General features: G+C 40.4%; 1 protein-coding gene across 12 annotated transcripts in view; it reads right to left on the bottom strand.

The window, feature by feature from the left end:
• The window catches only part of casz1 (castor zinc finger 1), a 232224-nt gene that overhangs the window by 109378 nt on the left and 107554 nt on the right, over positions 1-15292 (bottom strand). For 10 of the 12 annotated variants that reach the window (XM_061834104.1, XM_061834095.1, XM_061834060.1 and 7 more), the window contains 2 exons: positions 4390-4438; positions 1769-1882 (listed from right to left, as the gene is read on the bottom strand). In XM_061834104.1, coding sequence (XP_061690088.1) covers positions 1769-1868 — 100 coding nt within the window. In that variant the 5' untranslated portion in view covers positions 1869-1882; positions 4390-4438. The remainder of the gene's footprint in view (positions 1-1768; positions 1883-4389; positions 4439-15292) is intronic. The other 2 variants (XM_061834133.1, XM_061834140.1) reach the window with 1 other exon arrangement.

Raw genomic sequence — 15292 nt, 5'->3', positions numbered from 1 at the left:
CACCGATAAAGATTGTTCGAATCCTCAGAAAAGGGTTTGAATAATTTTGGACATGACACTTTTTGCTCCAATGTATATGAAAGCTGATAAATCCCGTGTTCTCACAATGCTGACTTTTGCACATCATAATTATCTTCTGGGAGATGCTCGTGTTATTCCCCTCCCACGCCCACACCCAAACACACACACAAAAAAAGAAAGAAAAATCTACTTAAATAAAAAAAAAAAACTCAAGTCAAAATTTTATTTGCCAGGGGTATGAATACGTTTGGGATTGATTTAATGTATAAGAATCGCATGAAGAGAAAAAAATTGCTCAACAAATGTCAGATTGCACATACTTAATATTAGTTAAACTCAGAAATATTTCAATATAGATGGATTTTTTTTTTTATACACCACCACAATCAATGTACAAAATCCTTTACCACTCACTACCTAACGTTTGTAGTGGCATAAGTGAAACTAGACCTAGATTTCAGACTCTGAAAATAGACGTATACTGCACACAATGACTGCTTTTTCTAAATGGTTAGTTATATATTTGTGAAACCTTTTAAGTGAACACATCTTAATTATTTTCATTGAAATCCATTGTGATGGTGGAAAAAGAAATCATAAAACTTTGCCAAAGTACTTCTGAAATTCACTGTATGTTACAGCTCAACTCGATAATTTCAAGTGTATCACTATAGATATTTGAAAGCGTAGTGGAAAAATCAAACTTCAGAAGTAAAATACTGCATTCGACATGATTTTGCACTAGTTTTATGACTTGTTCAGTGGCGCACATAGCCTACATGCAAATGTACAGGGTCTTAGTACAAGATTACCCAGTATTTTTTTGGACTGACTTAATCAGCTCTCCAGTAAGAACATTATAGAAAAAAAGTACAAGCCCTGACAGAATGAAAATCGAAGTATTAGGTGTTAATTGTGATTTAAATGATTTCACTTTAAGAATGTGATTACTTTTAATGGACAGTTAGAATTTCCCTTTGTGGGGATTTTCAGGTCCAGGAGCCCAGTCAAAGAAAGAATGGAGTGAAACAGGCTTTGAAGTTGGTGTTGAATAAAAACCACAGGGCTGACACATGAAATGCCCTCACAGCTGGGCTGCACTCAGTCCAAAGAAAAACAAATACTTTGTGAGTGGGGGGACATGCCACTGCTGTCTCAGTTCCACAGGGCCGGGAGGTGGGCTTTCACGATATGCCCGTAATGATGGATGGATTCAGAGGAAAGTCTATTCTCATGGAGATGTTACATCATAAATATTTACACAGGACTGCCGTGACCATGTAGGCTTTGCTTGTTTTGACACACTGGAAAAAGTTTAAAGCAACGGAAATGGGGGAATGATATGGTAGATGAAATTATTATCCCATCCTGAATGAAGCTGTAATACATAGTATGCTTAATGAGTTTCCTTTTGGTGAAGCAACATTTACAGAGCCAATTATGGAGATTTACCTACAACAATAAGTGAAAAAATTCAATGTTGTTTCATAAAGCATTGCCCTCAACAGAGAAAGCAAGACAAAAAGAAGTGTAATATGACAGAAGAAAAGTAGCTTCAGTTTACAAAATTAATAGTGGTCCACAAGTCAAGCCTGCATTGCTTTATCAACATAAGAACACTAGCAAAGAAACTGTCAGCTACAAATGAATTTTTTTAAAGATGATATATCTTCCAGCGGCACAGTGGAGCAGCTATAGAGCATTAGTCTCACAGTTCTCAGGACCGGGGTTCAAATCCGGGCCCCACCTGTGTGGAGTTTGGATGTTCTCCCCTGTGCATGCATGGGTTTTCTTCGGGGACTCCAGCTTCTTCCCACAACCAAAACACACATCACCACATGGTCCATGTAATGATATGTGCCTTGAAAAAAGAACAAATGAATAAATATACAATAATATCTATACTTTTTAATGCCTCTGAAATCATGACAAATTATACATTTTTATCTTTTTTTTGCTTTTAAATCAATATTGTTGTCATTATTTTCTCAAGGATATTAATGTTTCTCTGTTAAATGGTTTTTCTTTACTTGGTGATATTGATTCCCCTGGATGTGAAATAAATAATAGAGAGTACGAGGTATATATGACAGCGGCTAACAGAGGTTGTATGTGACGGAGATCCTGTTTTTATCTATTTATAAGTTGACTTTAATCAGTCGTTTTTATAATGTGGAAAAACAGTACGAACTACTGTGCTGAATAAACCACATACCTCCAGCTTGATAAATGATGTGACGTTCATGATGACACGTGTGTCACTCAGCTGTTTTGATAAAATGTAGTGTACATCATGTATACACTCCATCAGAATAGATCACGTCATATGTAAAAGGCTGAGCAGAGATCTTCAGTCAAAATTATTTAAATCAAAATGACAAAAAAAAGTCTCCACCTCAACCCGGCTACTGTGTGGTTGGTCCATTAAAAACGAGCCCTTCACCTGTCAATCAAAAATACGGTCAAAGTCTGAATAAAGTGCCACTGAGGTTAACATTTCTGTGTTTGTGTTAATTGGGTACTAACACACACAACAATGCCGAGAAAAGCACAGATGTTTTCAACGACATTGCTGCAGTGAAGCGAGATGTTCACCTCAACTCGCAACAGCCATAGCAAGCAGACTCACCGCAACAATGACAATTTATTGAGTCATGAAAAATTATCGTGTAAACTTTATTAGGAAATGGTAAGTCGATATCGTAATTCTCATGACAGGCATATAGTTATGTTTAGCAAATGATTACTTTATTTACGAAAACAATGTGCTCGTGCCTAACGAGAAGGAAAGGGTAGGTGTCACTGTTGGTAAGCAGCATATACATTTCTGCTCGGTGAGCTCAATTAAAAGCCCAAATGTCCCTTGAGATCGTCCCTGGAACCAATGAAAACAAATTTGGCAGTTTAATTTCCTTCCCACTGTCTAGGAGAGCAACTGTGTGCTGCGCTAGGAGTGTTCCCTGAGTCTACGGTGCGTCTGTGAGGGCCATGAGGAGTAGAGGGATGTCACGCCAACACTGCATTAAAGCCAGTCGCTCTTTATAAGTTGCATTAACATTTATCAGGAGCCAATTAAACTAATGATGTTGCTGCTATGTGGTTACACATGGGATACGTGTGGATGGTATACACAGTTCACAGTCTTACTGCATTAGCAACTATTTCATGTTTGCAGTTGTGCATGGAACATCAGAAAATCACTACCTAGACCATAGCAGATATGGATAATAAACATGTCTTTATGGGAATCTTCACGAAGTGCCGCTTCTGACATTTCATGTCTCCTCTCCAGAGTGCGAGTGACACCATCACATACAAAGGACTGCGGCGTAGCCCTGCACCTCAATTCACGACCATGCCGGCCCTCAGTGGTAGCCGGGGTCTCGGGGTTTGACATGAGGCAGCTCACGGTGTCACTGCTGAATGTTGAGATCCCTCTTGACTAAGAGGCCAGGGGCAGGGGTTGTTGTCTGCATCTTCATGACAGACTCCCACATCAGCATTGTGCTCATACCAGCTAACATCATTAGCACACAAGGTTTCATCTCAGGGAAGAGAAAGAGTAGGAGGAGGAGGGACAGGAAAAAAAAAGCAACCCAGTTTCTTTAAGTCACAAGTCATTAGTGTCCTCTGGAGAGTCAAATTGTACAGAGGCATTTCTTTTTTTTTTTTTTCTTATCAGCAACAAAAGGTTTTATACTCTTGTTAATTTGGTGGATGTCATCTGTACTTAGATGTCTGTGTCTAATGTCTGCTCCAGTAATAAATGCCATGCTGTGGAAAAAAATTACATTATTTTGTCAAGATGACAATGTGGGATGTTGCCGTTTCCAGACATAAACCAGGTATCATGGAAAATCAATCGGCCTGAAATTAACACAACAACAAAATGTACATAGTAAATGGACCTGTTCCGTAAAATGCCATCTTCGTATCTGAGCTCTAATAAAAAAAATAATAATCTATCCAACAGAACTACTAAACACAGCTCTCCAGCCGTTCATTTCAATAAACTAATAAAAGAGCAGTTGGTGTATGTCAAAAGCAGCATATTTTTCTTAAAGCATGCACTTTGAGGCACATATCTTACACGGTGCGGATACCTCATCACACGAAAAGAAAGGGAGCAAGCGAGAGGGGCCCTCTTTGGAAAACAGATACATCAGTGTGCCAGTATAGTGTACGACATTGCTGTGAGTTAATCAGTTGGAAAATAAAACAGCGGGATTCTAATAAGTCATTTGTCAATTTTTACAACCTCCAGACACATTGATCCATGGGGATTAATGAAGATGCCTCATATTGTTGTAGATATGAACAGGGGAGATGGTGGGGACAGTAATCAGTCATGTTGGGGATTTGTCTTACCTTGTTTTCTCTTCCTGGGGAGTCACTCAATTCAGTGGGTTCACTTCATCTGAAAAGGAGAGTGAAGGAGAAGTGTTAAAAAAACATGCAGCGGCAGATGATTGCAACATATACTGTATCAATGAAAACAGGTCAGGTCACGTTGTCTATATGCACTCAGTGACAACAATTTACACTCCTGATGACTTGACACTCACGTGATTGTTATAAACAGGATGAAAATGCACATATGTAACAGCTTGGAGAAAAAAAAAATAACAGTTGTGACAAAAAGTAGAGTCAAGGGACACTCAACAAATACAAATTCATTTGAAGTCAAAGGTTCGAATTATTAACTGCGTTAACTGTTTACATTACAATATTAGTTTTTCCGTTAGAGTAACTGATAGTGTAGTGGTACCTTCGCCTGTCTTATGTGCATGGAGTGTGGGTTCAGGTCCGACTCAGGGACAGTGTGAATGTGAATTCCTAGCGGTTGTTCGTGTCAAAATGTGCTCTGCAAATGACTGGCAACCAATTCTGGGAGTCAGCTAGAAAAGGCTCCAGCACCCCGAGACTCTAAATAGGTACTGAAAATGGGTGTGGCTGGATGTTTTACCTGGAGGAAGCGATCAAGGTACAATAATAGAAAAAGGTATTTCTCAAAGTGTGGTTAAAGGACTTCATTCTGTGACTGCCTGATGATCAATACATAGTGTAGACAAATGTGTAAGTATAGCCTTTCTTGGATTGCCTACCTGTGTATGACCTTAGTCTCGAATAAAACCATCCTCGAAACCATGTCGCTGCCTCAAAATCTTGCATTTGAGTTGTCCCCTTGTCGCACACTTGTGACAGAAATTGTATACCGTTGATGGTTTTAGAATGTCATTTTAAGTTCAAGTAAGTACATATTACTGCTTCAATGTTATTATTGACCTTAGCTGTTCATCTTCAATCGTTAACTTTCAATCACTTTGGCACTCTGGCACTTTTGGCTCAGTTCAGTTTTAGCCACGTACTGCAAGTAAGCAACATTTAATTTATTTTAATATATGCTTGTCACATGTTTTTGCAAAAAAAAAAAAAAGTAAAGGTGCATTTGTCATTTATGACATCGATTAACCCAGACACAATGTAACATGAGGACAAAGACTGCCTTCATTTGTGTCGGTTGAGTCACTTTTAAATCCTCTCAAAAGTTTCTTAACCTTGAGAGCCCATGCATCCCCGAAAAAGTAATAATAATTCTAACCTGATCTTCCTACTTATTTTATATCTCCCCTCAGCAACCCAACTTCTTCTCAGCAACAGTGCAGTTATTAATTCATGAGGCACTAATTAGTTCTTTGTTTAATTTTGTGTTAAACAGACTGACCGGAATGATAACGACTCACGCTGTAGCGCTTGGGTCCCATGCCGCTCCTGTTTGCTACAACAAGGGAGTGTCGTGCGACTAGCATGATGAACCCAATTCCCTTCTAAGTTGCACTTCATTAAGTCAAAATGTGACAAGGAGCTTAGAGGAAGAACTGGTAGATCTGATCATACATAACAATGCAGGCCCAGTAAGTTTCTGGGAGGGGAGGAATAGGGTGAGCGGGGGGGTTTGCAGTGTGGGACGTAGCGGATTCCTGGATGCACGTTGATAATTTTCTATTTTTAACCCTTGGGGGACGTCTTTCATTTTCCTTTAATTGTTTTTGTTCTGAGCTGAAGTGTCCTCTTTTTAAATTGCAGCTCCTATCAACTCCCCTGATCAACCCCCTGTGCAACATTGCAGGCAGACAAGTAAACAACAAGGTTGCCCTTTTGCACAGCACAGTGCAAATGCTCATGACACTTTCCCACCGCACTCCTCGACAGTCTTCAACTATTTGTGAGGAACTGTCGGATTATGATGGCGGTGAGGCAGGGCTGATCAAATTGAACCTTTTTGGCAATGTAAGTTGTCAAACCTGCTGAAGAGACAGGTCAGTAACCTCATAAACGATCGTTCATAATGTAAGAATGGATTGAGGTGTTGCCATATTTTGCATACTGCGTCTGCTGTGAATTGAAAGGTGAACATACAATAGAAGGCAAAAAAACATTCCGTAACAATTTCGTGAATGTATGTTCCCTATAGAGCTTATTCTTTAAAACCATTTCATCCCTCAAGTACAGGGTGTCGTCTGACATTACACTTTTCTGTGAATCTCAAGTTCTCTCACAATAGATGAGTTCCTCCATGCAACTGTCTTTGTACGGGTGGGGGGGGGGGGGGGGACACTTTCTTTTGCCAAATGGGGTATTTCTGTTGCAAACGCTATTTCAACTGCTGACAAGTTCCACTAAGATGTTTAGCCTCCGCAAGGACTGAATATATGATAACATCAAAAAGCGGACAAGTAATTACACTGTATAATAGGCAAGATTGGCATTTTCAAAATCATTTTCATGTGGATGGAAATGACATTGCATTGACTATTCTGTATTCACTGGTGCAGATAAATAAACAAGGCATGGATGGGAGGGAGTGTAGGAGGGCATACAGAACGCAGAGTACAATGGCAAGCAGGTCAGTAATTAGAAACTCTGTTTGCACAGTAATAATTTTAATATATTCATCAGGAAACAGAGCATGCCTAGAATGATAAAATCCTATCAAGGAACATATCCAGCAGCATTAACCTTTTAAACAGACTGACAGAACACAGTTGAGAAACTCGAACAACAAAATATTGAAATGAATAGAATCCTCAAGGTAAGTAGTAACACTTCAACTACTGTATCGTTGGAAATGTTTAATGCTGAAATACAATTGTGCCATGGACATACATGGTTATTTTTACTCTTACATGTTCTTAAATACTGAGCAATCCATTTGCAACCTTTACTACTTTAAAAGCTACATTTATAGTAAAACTGACAGACTGAAGACCGACACTGAAACCCAATCTGCTGATTGCACGAGTGTTGACAGCATGTTGGTAACCTTGTTTGTTAATGAAGGTGGCGGTGATGATGCTATGGAAATTTTTGCAAATTGCTTTAAGGAATCCTGACGTGCAAAAAAAAAAAAAAAAAAAAACATGCCCTCACAATGTCATTTCTCAGAGACAAATGTGTAATTGTTGAGGAATTCAAGGTGGAGTACAAAGGTAATCACGCAAACTGAAAGGAGTTGAAATGATAAGTGACATTGGATTAACTTCATTTGACCTAAATGTAAAATAAAACAAAATACACAAAAAAAAACACACTTGGGCCTTGTAAATTCACCATACACACACACATGCAAGTGCACACGCACACCCACATTTATTCTGAAAACATTTTAGGATTAGGTAATTCTTCCAGTTTCTGAGCCACTTATCCTCACAAGGGTCGCAAGAGTGCTGGAGTCTATCTCAGCTATCTTATACAGTATACTGTAATAGTGATGGTGTCGGAATGAAAGTAATCTTTGTGTTTTTACGGACTTATCCTCCTCATTCCTACGTGGTTTTATCCTCTCAATTGGAGCCAAGCGTGCTGCATTTTACTTTTGCATAGTTCTGTTATTACTGGGCTATTGCCGATCAATTAAACAACACTATTCTTTCAATGAAAGCTACATGTAACAGTTTTTACTGCAATGATTGCAAATCTATTAACCGTTTCCTAGTTTTCATTTTCAACAACAATTTTCAGATTGACGTGATGTCCTTCCAAATGAAAGCGCCTTTAACTACATGAAATATGATCCACTGGTCAACATTTGGAGTGCAGCAGAATGAGAAAGTGACCATTTACCATTTACTCTTGCATATTTGACAGCACCTCGTAGGCCCCTTTTTGTGCTGTCACTTCTGGCTTCTATTCTCTTGTCTCCCAGGAGGGGACAGAGTCGGGGGCTTAGAGGGCAGCTACCTCCACAGTCCCGCTGTCTCGTCCTCGCCTAATTTTTGTTGTCCAGCCCTTTGAAAGCCCAATCTCATGCAGAACTAAAGAATGGTGATCCATGTGCAACAAGTGCCGGTGCCATGGAAACCCCCGTTTTCTTGCAAAAATATTCCTTATTATGTCTTTTGAAGAGCTGTCACCAGGCATCACATGACCCCAGGCCTGACCATAACAAAGCCTATTTTCTGCCGGCTTTTTGATTGATTCAAAAAGACTTTCTAGTAAAACCATGTTAATGGACACAACAAGTGACACACACACACAACAAAGGGCGGATGGCCCAATCAGACCGGTTCCCCAGTAATAGGGCACAGAAATAGGAAAATATCCTCAATGTCAGAAAAGAGAGTTCAGGCCAAGCGTGAAACTTGACTACAACGGTGATTTAGAGAAGTTTGAGATTATTTAGGTGGGTTATGTCAAAGTAATATACACCAACAAGACCTCCAATGACCATACCCACTATGATTAAAGTACATCATCAGTGCTAAAACACGTTAATCTCCATTATGTCTACATGTTATACAGAATTCAAATGGTGTAAACATACAGATGGCTGCTGAATGCCGCATTGCTGAACAAATTATGTTTTGGAGTTTGTTTAGCATTATGCAAAGACTATTTTACCAATTTCCCCAGGAGAGGCCCACCACAGAGGACGGCAGCCATTTTCCAGCAGTCTCCACCTGGAATATCGTGTGACGCTGAACAAGACTTGACTATGATGTGAGGTCAAATGGCACTAGCAACAACAAAAACTAATAGTGCAAATGCAGGAATAGATCCATTGTGAGTGAACTGTGATGAGAAAATACGATACATTTTTAAAGATTGATAATGAAAATGAAGTTTAATCCGTTGTGTCCATCTAACTCCCTAATACAAACAACATTAACTCAGATGCCTTTCACTTCGCAGAGGTAACAAAATATGTCAAACAAGATGAATGATTATTTGCTGTGTAATGCATAATAGAGACTTGTGAAAGCGCTTAGAATCAAACGTATGACTGAAATACTACTTTAGGCAGCATTAAAGAAAAGGGTGAGTCAGTCCCTTTGTTTCTGCACAGAGGACTGTTTACACCAAGATGATAGGAGGGGTTTGGGGTGGAGAGAGGGGGAGAGGTATTAAAAGCTCCCACACATAAGCAATTAGTATTCCAGATACTTATGGTTCTAAACACAAAAAGGCCTCACCAAATCCCCACGGCAGAGGTGTCAGACAGAAAATGACGAAAATCTGCTCCTTGACAGGGAGTCATTTATATTTTAGCTTCGTTCCATTATCTTAACGAATCCATCATCAGCCAATGCAATATTAACAGCAGAAAATCAACTCATTAGATCCAGGGGGATTTAATCAAGATTGTAATCATGTATGCGCTTCCTGGAGAGTTGGCTTCTTCCTTTTTTTCTTTTTGGTCCTTTCCACGTAATTGCCACATCTCAGATCTTAATAAATTATTCTCGATCTGAGATTGATGCCTTTTTTTCCCCCTCGTCTCTCACGTCATGCACTCACTGTCTCCAACTATAATATTTACCATAAACATTATTATGTCATGGGCACACAGTTTAAAATGGCCTTTAGCTAACTCGCACAAGTAATTGGCTTCTACATTTCTCTCTCTTTTCCTTCCTAATTGCCTGCTGATATTACTAAGAGTTCCCTCAGAAGGAAAGCAAAGGGCCCTCCTGCACAAGCTGGGATGTGTTGTTTGGATTTTTTTTTTTTTTAAGTGTGTAACAAGTATTCCCAGTGTTTGATTTTGCTTAAGAAGACAAGCAAGCAGATAAAGGAACATTCCACTTTGAATGTGTAAAATAGTGTGAAAATCAAGTCGCCAGAGTGACGAGGAAGTCATTGTTTTGTTGTCTAAAAAGAGTACCAAATAGCATACAATTGTGTCACACCAGATGCATTGAACATGGACCTTAGCTGAGAAATGAGAAATTTTTCAATGTTAACATGTTTACTCAATAGTATTTTTCTGCTGTTTATCAGTTCAGATTAACAGCTATGTCAGAGTTTATATTTAATACGTTTAATTTCATTATTGTTGTTCTTGGTAAAACAAAATGCATTCAAAGATCTATATCATGTATTATGTACAGTATTATTTCAAATGGTATTCATTACCCAAATCCCTGCAACAATGATAAATGTCACCCGCTGGTTTAATTTAAAAATGTAGGTATGTCCTCGGGAGAGTCCCCATAGCTCAGTGGTCAGAGTGTTTGTTTGGTAAACCAGGGGTCGTTAATTTATATCCCACTGGGGCCTCCACTCCCCGACAGGGGTTGCATCAGGAAGAACATCCAGCGTAAAAACTTCCAAACAAATATGAGCGTTTCACTGTGGCGACCCCTAAACGGACAAGCCGAAATAAACTTAATAGGTATGTCCTTGGGATAGCTGTTTTTATATGAGCAAAGAGCTGAGCCATTATCTGACCAGACAAATCATACAAAGACAAAATGTCCACAAGGAAAGCGACATAGTGTGTTTTATGTAGTGAAAGTACATGCAAAGGGAAATCAAAGCTTCCTTTCTAACATAAATTCTTAAAATTTGAAGATAATTGGTTAAAATATCTGCACAGACTGAGAAATACTGTATGTACTGCTCATCCATTCATCCATCCATCCATCCATCCATCCATCCATCTTGTAGTATCACTTCTACGAGTCGGGTTGCGGGGGAAGGACCAACAGTAGGGATACCCAGACTTCCCTTTCCCCCGCCACTTCTTCCAGCTCTTCCTGGGGATCCCGAGGCATTCCCAAGCCACCTGAGAGAGGTAGTCTCTCCAGTGTGTCCTGGGTCATCCCCGGGTTCTCTTTCCAGTGGGACGTGCCCAGAACACCTCAGCAGAGAGGCGGCCGGGAGGCCGCCGAATCAGATGCCCCAACCACCTCATCTGGCTGACACTGACACTGAGCCCCTCCCGGATGACTGAGCTTCTTACCCTAACATATTACTCAGCAGTACTCAATTGAAGATATATTGTCTAAAGTATTTTTCACCATTTCTTATTGTCTTCTGATTTTGGAAGGGTGAGGCTAAAACAGCGCACAGTGACACACTTTGGCATCCAACGTGAGTCACGCCATCCCAAATTTATAAGAATTGCTGCAAAAACATTTCACTTTCACAAATGATTGCATGACAGGTCACCACTGCACCAACCACTTCTTCACCCAGGCTTATCTGTGTATATTTGGGCAAAGAATTTGAGTTATGGGAATAGAACTTAATTATATTGACACAAAACCAAAACCCAACGTTACTCTATTGGGTTTGTACATTTTTGCAATGCAGTGATAATGCGGTCCTTTTCGAAAACTTCCACTTTGAAATGAGCTTTAAAGGTTTGTATTTTGAGTCGATAAAATGTCCCACCCAATAGCCGCATGTTTACTTTTCTCATCTGGCTGGAGAACTCCAAGGGAGAACTGGCTGGCTTGTGAGCGCATTACCGGACTCAATCTGCTGCCTCCAGTCCTTTCTCAGCAATAGGGAAAGGATGGGACAGTGTACGTGTCTCTCCATTCATATCTCATCTTGGTGGAAACAGGACTTCATTCAGCATTGACTTCTAATATGTTCAACACGATCCGAAAGTGCAAAAACTGTCAAGGACCTTTAATCTATGGAACTAAGGCTTCTGTACAAGGTCTAACCCGACCTTGTCATTGCGAGTCTAATTTGCTGTCTGTTAGGCAATATAAAGCTTATGCCAGCCCTTCTGCGCCACCCCCTCCCAGTCAGTCTTCTTCCCTCCCTGCTTGGCCTGCCTCTCTGTAGGAACAGAACAGGGGGTGTGTAGCTACAGCACCAAATGCTACGTTAATCCCTCTTTCTCAGAGATGGTCACAGTAAATCCCAGACCTCTGTAAACCAATCTCAGAGTTTTTTATCTTGATTTATTAGATTACAAGGCCCGGGTCTCTGAGCCTGTACATCACACACTAATCCTAATCGGAATAGACAAGTATTAGCCCAGTTCAAGGGGAGCTAAAACCAGTAGTGGCCAACTTTCAGTAAGAGGGAAACTACAAGCTTATTGGCTTGATGGGCTTTTATTTATCCATTTCCCTTTTTTTCTTCCACTTCCATTAGTAGAATGTGTGTGTAATTAAATACATAAATCCTGACACATGAACCCTCAAAAGGCCTAAACCCATTGAACCCCAGCCAGTTTGGCTTTCTTCTTCTCACACAATGAAGTTACTGAGGCAAGCCCAATCATTTGTATTTTTCGCAGATTTCTAACAATGAGCAAGGCCAACATGAAGGTCCCATTGAAAACAACTGCAAGCATTAATTTTACATCTCAGTGAATTCAAGGCAGTGTTGTCAAATTATGAGCAACACAGCTTTGTAACTAATTTCCCTTGGTCCAGACACTGGTGGGGGAAAAAAAAAGTCATCATTTTTACTTCTGTTAATTAGAAAGGTGTCTCCACGCTCTTTGCATCTGTGTGAGAATGTCACATGGACTCATGTAACCATGACTGACCTTAAATCCAAATGCAGAGATGGTCTCAAACATATTGCAAACAGCTGGTCTCACATTACTATGAACCAATTCAACCAATGGGGACGCCAAGTGGGTAACTTGGGTTGAATGAAGGCCATGTGACACATGAGGCAAAGGGCTGAGGTACATTATGAATCGCCTGCTTGAACGCTAATGCTGCTCGCAGCTGTTAGTCTGCCAAAAACTGCAGCAGAAAGGATATCCTGAAATACTGTTGAAAACCTCCTCCCGGCTGCTGTAAAGCTATACAGCTGCTTGGCGCCAGCACAATAGCTGATCAATCTTGGAAAGTCAAAAATGGAGCTCAGTTAGTCGACCTAATGTGCTTCTTTTCAACCTTGGGATGTCACTTTGATGACCTTAAGAGGAACTGGAAGGCTGGGGTATATATTATACCTTCAAAACTGAAGCTACATGCATTGTGTGTGTCTGGTCATGTACAGTAAGTATCTCTGTCCTTGTTTGATGTACATTCGTGTGGCATCACCACAGCACAGAGCTCGCTTCTGCCCACAGGCCTCAGTGGTGACAGGGGAACTAAGGGAGATGTGACAGCCATGTCTGCTCCCTGTATGTGTTTGTTTGCCCCTGAAAATGAGACGCTGGTTTCACTCCAGCCCCCTGGGCATGTTTAGTTGTGCCTCCACCATATCGCCTTCATCTGATACAAAGTGCAAGTCCACCACATGATAATTTCACTCTGCTGGTGGGTTGAAAATGGAGACGTGCAGTACTGTATATCACACACAATTCACTTGAGTCCTTCAACTTTTTTGGCTCTTTAAATCAAGGCAATATCTGGGTGGTATTTCATTATTTTTTCTCTTATGCTGCAAATATATATGGTGGGGAACAATCACTTATGCTGGGCACACAACTGCAGTAGTATTTGAAATTGCAACTTTCAATATTATGCTATGCTGTTGGATACGATTTAAAATAATGTGTAGCCACTCATTGGCACCCGTACTCTGTTAGGTCAAAGTATAATTGCCCAATAGGCCAATGTAAAAATGAGCACCCCAACTCTGACAATGAAGTTTTGTGACAGCATCCCCCAAGGAAACCATTATAAAACAAAAATTAAATTGTAATTAAAATAAAATGAATGGATACAGGGCAAGACCAACAACAGTTCCTAGTGATCACCGTTTAGTTGTTTTGATGCTCTACTGACACCGCACACTATGCTATAAGGTTCGCAGCAGTGAAAGAGTTAATTGTACTGATCATGGCATTTGTGTACCACCTTAAAAAGAGAAATAGCTCTTGTGTTATGCCCTAAAAACTAAGTGTCACCAAGTGTACATTACAAGGACTATTCGTTTCCTTAGGAAGGCCGTGTCAGCCTTGTGAGTCAATCCATATCCATTCTGCTCTGCCTGTCCTCATTGCCTCTTTTCTGTAAGTGCCAGATATTTCACCTGCCTATCAGTTTCCCTCTCGACCTGCTGGTATATGCAGGAAAGGCTCCCATTTAAGGTCACTGATTGTCCTCTGCAAGGCCCTCCTTGAAACTACTATCTTGCAGTCTCTACTCCCCCCTTCTTCCATCACTCAAATTACAGTGTGTAGAGGTCACTACAAGAAATGGGTTCAATTGGAGTGATTAACTTTGGTTGAGTTTTACATATTATAGAAGGGAGGGGGGAGAAAATGGGTACTACGTTTCATGAGCTAAAGAATATGACTCATTATATTGGCTTTATCAATGTATGTTTACAACAGTGAACCCCTGACTTTCTTTGATTTTTGTAGAGTTCTTGGAATAGACCCTGAAAGAATTTCAGTAATGTAAACAAGGTAATTTTTGCATATTATGTCTACAGCAAGACCCGCTTTCCGCCAAAATAATGAGAATCAAAGGATACCCGTGTAAAAATGTGGCAAGGTGATGGAAAGCAGCTGCTCCAACATGACAAAATCAGGAGGGGGTTAAGAAGAGTTAATGGGGGCTAAAGTGACAGAAGGTCCACCAGTGACAGGCAGAGTGTCCAGGGACTACAGTTTAGGACTTTTGGAAACCACATAAATCAAAGTGTGGAACACTGCCAAGTAGACGCTGCCCAAGGAGAGGAGTCTGGGGAAGAAGGAAGAGAAGAATGATAGTGGCTACTGTGGGGGTGAAGGGGGAAATTAGAAGATTTGAAGAATACAACAGTTACGTCGACTAAGAGTTCTTACTGTCAAAAAATAGCTTAATATCAGCAGTGATCCTGTAAAATACTGTAAATCAATAACTAGTTGAATACTGTGTTTTCTTAGAAAACATAGTAGTTTCTGAGTAACATCCATCCAGGCATCTTCTTAGCCACCTATCCTCACGAGGATCCCGGGAGTGCTGGAGCCAAGCCTTGCTGTCATCGGGCAGGCGTCGGGGTAGACCCTGAACTGGTTGCCAGCCAATCGCAGGGCACATAGAAACTAACAACAACTCGCAGTCACAACCAC

Source organism: Syngnathoides biaculeatus, chromosome 2 (assembly GCF_019802595.1).
Source record: "Syngnathoides biaculeatus isolate LvHL_M chromosome 2, ASM1980259v1, whole genome shotgun sequence".
NCBI lineage: Eukaryota > Metazoa > Chordata > Actinopteri > Syngnathiformes > Syngnathidae > Syngnathoides > Syngnathoides biaculeatus.
This window is presented reverse-complemented; position numbering and strand designations above follow the sequence as displayed.